The sequence below is a fragment of the Mesocricetus auratus genome, unplaced genomic scaffold, assembly GCF_017639785.1.
Source record: "Mesocricetus auratus isolate SY011 unplaced genomic scaffold, BCM_Maur_2.0 Super-Scaffold_15014, whole genome shotgun sequence".
Taxonomy (NCBI): Eukaryota; Metazoa; Chordata; class Mammalia; order Rodentia; family Cricetidae; genus Mesocricetus; species Mesocricetus auratus.
In genome coordinates, this window is record NW_024429186.1 from 26,458,293 (window position 1) to 26,464,292 (window position 6,000).

At 45.0% G+C, this 6,000-nt stretch overlaps 1 protein-coding gene across 1 annotated transcript in view; it reads left to right on the top strand.

Annotated features, from left to right (window-relative positions):
• The window catches only part of Sel1l (SEL1L adaptor subunit of ERAD E3 ubiquitin ligase), a 40,841-nt gene extending 35,228 nt beyond the window's left edge, over positions 1–5,613 (top strand). Inside the window, 5 exon segments of the mRNA NM_001281362.1 lie at positions 33–198; positions 505–579; positions 1,202–1,374; positions 3,186–3,314; positions 5,360–5,613. Of these exon segments, the coding sequence (NP_001268291.1) occupies positions 33–198; positions 505–579; positions 1,202–1,374; positions 3,186–3,314; positions 5,360–5,569 (753 nt within the window). The 3' untranslated portion in view covers positions 5,570–5,613.
• The last annotated feature ends 387 nt before the right edge of the window (positions 5,614–6,000 follow it).

Genomic DNA, 6,000 nt, shown 5'->3' on the forward strand with positions numbered 1-6,000 from the left:
TCTAGCGTGCATGTCCTGTTTCTCTCGCACAGTTGTTTAAGAACGTGTGTGAGCGAGGCCGCTGGTCGGAGAGGCTCATGACTGCCTACAACAGCTATAAAGACGGGGACTACAATGCTGCAGTGGTCCAGTACCTCCTGCTGGCCGAACAGGGCTACGAAGTGGCACAGAGCAACGCAGCCTTCATCCTTGACCAGAGTAAGATCCACTTGCGCCCTGTTGCAGGCCTAACTGCATTCGGCGATAAGAGTTTCAAAGTGAAATAAATGCAAAACTGCCCTTTCCCCATCCAAATCTATACAGTGGTCTCAGTATCTGGCTGTGGCTGAATCCTGCTCCAGGAAGTAGTGTCACCCTGAATCAGTGATTCCTTTGAAGCCAGTATCTTCTTCTAATATTTATTTACTCTCCATACTAGCTTAATTTCATATGTGCTGTGCTCCGTGTAGTCACCCTAGATTACAAATGACGACACTTGACTTTTGTTTCGCGTCTTTCCTGTAGGAGAAGCAACCATTGTAGGTGAGAATGAGACTTACCCCAGAGCTTTGCTGCATTGGAACAGGGCCGCCTCTCAAGGTGAGTGGCTAATTGTCAGAGTGAGTCTTGCCCAGGATCCCTCACTCTGCTGATTTTTATCTCTCATGAACCCTCAGAGGTACCGTAGCTTATCTTGCTTGTGACCGGTCTTCATTCTTAGGTGAGTATTTGAATTGCCGGTGCTTGACTGGACATTCCCATCACCACTTGGTTTTCAGCTTCTGGCCAGCTGATTGTATAAATTGAGAACTAAAGAATGTACAATAGAAAACCAGCCGGAAACGGAAAAGAACTCTTATCCTTTCCCTTCTTTTTCTTTAACATATTTTCCTCAAGAATTCCTCTCCACATTAGGCCTCTCCTCCTCCTGTCCCACACAGTGCTCAAGCTGAACAGTCATTTTAGATTTAAATGACATGATAAATGGAGCATGTCATTTGAAGGGTGGCATTAGTGAGACAGAGAGTTACCACCCACCTGGCTGACTTCTCGGTGACTGTCACGTGCTTTCTGCAGAAGAAATAATGTCTACTATAAATGTTTACTGACTGTAGAACTTGGTTGAGGGATCCATTTAAAGTTTTTCCAGTACAAATGGAAATTCTGCTTTATATAAGCCTGTTTAAAAATGAGTTGTTTTAAGCACACTCTTTTGTTTTAGGTTATACCGTGGCTAGAATTAAACTTGGAGACTACCATTTCTATGGGTTTGGCACTGATGTGGATTACGAGACTGCTTTTATTCATTACCGATTGGCTTCGGAGCAACAACACAGTGCCCAAGCTATGTTTAACCTGGGCTACATGCATGAGAAGGGCCTAGGCATTAAACAGGTGAGTGTGGCGTCAAAGCTGACACTTGAGTAGCATTGCCAAGACAAGGGGAGATGCTTGCCCTGGAATTGTGTCAGACTTTGGGCCACAGATAAAAAGCGGGTTTCTAGTGTGTCCCTGCATCTCATGTCCAGCACACATGTGAGTGTGAGCACTGCTGCATTCTGGGTAGTACTGCCCTGTGGTAGCCTCTTGTTTCAGGAACTATATCCACCTTCTCAATCAATGCCATTGTTTCTGAATCATTCTAAAATGGCTTAAAAAAAATCTTTTCTACTGATGTCTTCACCTTCCTAATGAAGTCTGATTTCCTTTAGAATAGTCCTAAGTTTTTGCCTGTCTACCCCAAAAGAATTCCAAGAAAGCATTACTGCTAGTACACTTTGGGACAAACACTACAATAAAAGTTAGAGTATTCATGAAGGGAGCCTAGGTTCAGCTTTTGAGAGCAAGTGATCAGATAGAAAATTCACAATAACTCCTACATGGCATGACTTTATAAAGCATCCTCATCACCATTTCCACTTTTGTCCTGCTTTGTAAATGAAGGAAACATTTAAACTACTAAACAGTAACCAATGCAGCTGGCATGGTGGTACACACCTGTGATTCCAGCAAGGAGAGACAAGAGGATCGGGTCAAGGTCTTCCCCAAGTCCATACAAGACCCTGTCTCAAAACAGCAGCAACAGCAAAAGTCAGTCCAAAGTATGAAGGCTGATGATGACTAGAAATGTAATACAGGATGCAGTTTGATAGGGTTGAATTACCCTGTTAAGTCAGCCACAGCACCAAGTCTATGGTAGCACAGAAAGTTGGATCCAAGACCTTGAAAGATTCGGTTGTCAAAAAATGTTTAAATTATGTATTTTTTAATTGCATACTCTCCACACTCTTACTATTAATCGAAAGTGCTTTTCTTTTTAACAAATGACACATTTGAGGGCTGAGAATAAGGACTAGCTGAAAGTAACAGCTTCTACTTAAATCTGTGTGTGGAGGAGGAATTTCTGGTGCTCTTCCTTTCCCGTGTGTAATAGCATTCTGTCCTGTAAGGCTGGCATTCTTCTGAACTCCGTCATCCCTGTCCTGCCACCTGGGGCAGAATTGGTAATGACTGGGATCACCCTCTTCAGAAACACTGTGGCGAGACTCCCTGTGAGGGTTTGTGTCAGTCAGCACAAGAGCCTGCTCCTCAGGCAGGGTAGCAAGCTGCTGGCCAAATGATCTCTGAGGCTTTCCCAGACCAGACAGCAAACTAAGGAAGGAGTAGGTGTCAGGCTGGAGTCTTCCTTTGCAGAGACAGGTTATGTGTGCACAGGGTTGACTCCAGGCATTTCTGTCTCAGAAAACCACATAGTAGGAGTTGGGATCTCCCACATAGATTCCCATACTTCTCTAGGAAAGGACCAGTGTCTTGACGACCCTCCCCAGTGTGAGCAGACACAGGTCTGCCTACACTGACTAAAGTGTTAGCGAAAGGGTGGCTGGAAACAGAGGCTGTCCTTAGGAATCTCCAGGTCAGCAATACTATGTGTTTCGTGTGTGCCCGGATCCGGGGTATGGACACATAAAATCTGATGTTACAGTGGAGGAAATGAGTTGTTTCTTTCCAATTCCTAGTTTGAAATTTTCAAAATCATTTAATTAGGCAATTACAGAATTTTCACCCAGGTTAAACTTGGGGTTTTCCCTTAGGTAGTGGACATTTTAAGTGGGATCTTGAAAGGCAGGACAACTTTTCTGAAACTAAATCAATACCTTTTGTATATTTTGACAAGAATGAGTTTTACTTTATTTTCTGCACTGTAGGATATTCACCTTGCAAAACGCTTTTATGACATGGCAGCCGAGGCTAGCCCAGATGCACAAGTTCCTGTCTTCCTTGCACTCTGCAAATTGGGTGTCGTCTATTTCTTACAGTACATACGGGAAGCAAATGTAAGTGATGTGTGTCTCTTAATTTAAAAAATACAAATTATGTCACTTTTTAGGCCTAGAGATTAAAAGTTTGGGGACCTTCTTCCCAGGTAAAGTACAAATGAGTTCATCAAGCAGGGTGAATGGCAGAGTTTTTAAGTAACACTTCTCGGGTTCTTAGCATTAAAGCGCTTGTCATTGGTACAAATGTTTTCTTGTTCAGGGAAAGCTGAGACCTAACTCCCCACTTTGAAACAGTAATAAAAAGTTAAGTCAGGCGCATGCCTGGCTGAGACTCAAACCAATACTGTGAGAAGAGAAAGATGGAGGAGAAGTCTGAGAGCTGAGTCTCGGAACTGTGAGTTTTCCAACAGTGAAGCAGATGTTTGAAATGCCACAGAGCTTTTGTCTCTGAAAGAGCCTGAGTGCTTAAATGGGTGACAGAAGCTAACTAGGTGGTGGGTTACCTGTTCCCCTCAAAGCTACCAACTGTAGTAACAAGACATGTGTGTAATTGCCCTGGGTCTGCCATGTAGATTTTCTCCTGTACTCAGTTTGCCCCAGAAATGCTGTGGTGTTGAGAGCCCTGGTTAAGAGCCGTTTACCTTTAGTTGATTCCAGACTGAGAAAGGATGATACCTAACTCTTAAATGGGTCTGGGAGCAGATGGTGCTGCTCCATTAGACCTGCCCTGGGGGTCAGCTTCTCCCATGCATTGCAGATGCAGAAGTAAGTCATGCTGCTCCCACACTAACAGAGACCTCTCTCCCTTTACCACCTTAACCCACACCACCAAGGTCCTCCACACATGATTCCCAGAACCAGGACACCTTAGACCCTATCCATCTGGTTTCTAAAATATGTATACTGTCACTTGTTAGAGTTCCTTGGTAGCATGAGCCAGTGTGCTGTACTTTCTGTCACATACTCTAAGCAGCTGACAGTGAGGACTGGGCTTAGACTTGGGGACAGAGCAATTGCCTGGCTTATGTACAGCCAACATGAGACAGCTCTGACTCTCCCAGAGCAATCCCAGACCATTATCTCCCATGCTTTCCTTAAGTGATCCAGAGCCATCCCAGACCATAAGTGATCAAGTCTAGGATTTAGTACAGTGGCGTGCCACAGAGAGGATACTTTTGCTGAGTTTTTATACAGATCTACAAAGAAAACAGTAAGATTCTCCAACTGAAACAAAAAAAGAGCAAGGAATCCCAGCCTATAAAAAAAAAAAAATGCAAGAGTAGTAAGCATTGATGATAAGAAAGCCAGACTGGGTTAAAAAAAGGTTCAGAATCCCACAGGGAACACAATAGTTTCTTATAATTTTTTTTTCTAGAAAATTTGGTGCCTATACCTACAAAATGTATATTACAAGAGTTTTGGGGGCACAACTTTACAAAATCTCATAGACTAAGAATATAACTTGTAAGTTTAAATTTATGTGTGAAATAGTGAAACCTAGCCAAAGCTGGGCAGCAGTGGTGTACACCTTTAATTCCAGCACTCAGGAAGCAGTGGCAATTGGATCTCTGTGATTTTGAGGCTGGCCTGGTCTACAGAGTGAATTCCAAGACAACCAGAGGTACAACACAGAGAAACCCTGTCTCAAAAACAAACAACAACAACAAAAAAAACATAACCAAAAAGAGGCGTTTGTTCAGCCAATAGATGCCTGGCCCTGAAGTCTTCAGTTAGATGGGAGAAGCACAGCCAGCTGGCCTGCTGTCACTGTGGACAGGTTAGAGATACGCCAGTGTACAGGGTTTGTGGAGTTTCTTTTGTTACCTGGTGACCCTTTCCAATGTCTACTGTGAGAAGTAGCTGGGAATTGCCACATTAGATTCCTGGTGGCAAGAGTTGGGTTAGACATACAATGTTGCCAGCTGTTAGGACACAGCAGCTCAGCTCTGGAGACTTCAGCTGCAGAGTTTTAAACCCTTGTTAGAACCGGTGCATACAGTGGCCTGGAGCCCAGGCCTTCAGAACTGCTTGTCACATGACTGCTTTCAGAGTTCTGTGGCTGACGTTGAAGTGATAATGCTTTCTGTGTTGTTCTCATTCAGATCCGAGACATATTCACCCAACTGGATATGGACCAGCTTCTGGGACCCGAGTGGGACCTTTACCTCATGACCATCATCGCGCTCCTGTTGGGTACGGTCATAGCTTACAGACAGAGACAGCACCAGGATGTGCCGGTACCCAGGCCCCCAGGGCCACGGCCAGCTCCTCCCCAGCAGGAAGGACCACCAGAGCAGCAGCCACCACAGTAGCAGCCACACACCCGCCTGGGTCCGTGACCTCTAGGGAGCTGCTTGCTGAGAACACTTGCATTTGACACAGGGCTCTGGATGGTGGCCACCGCCCGGAAGAGGCTCGAGGAAGTGTGGGATCCCAGAAGCTGCTGAGAGCCTGCTGCCTTCCTTTTCAGGGACGAGTAGCTCTCACTGGAGCTACAGTGAATGTTTGCTTCAGTGCCATATGGGATGACAGCTCTCGGTGGCTTGCCTCTTTTTCCTTCTTTTTCTCTCTTTGTCCTGGAAACACACACAAGACTCTTGAGTCATGTCCTCTGTGCCCACCCGTCTTTCCTGAGACCCCTCTGTCATCCTTCAGTGTGCGTGTGTTCTTGCATCAGTGTCCTTTACGGTCCTGACAACCTGGGAGAACTCAGTTAGTTGCAAGTTTAACCATAAAAACATGC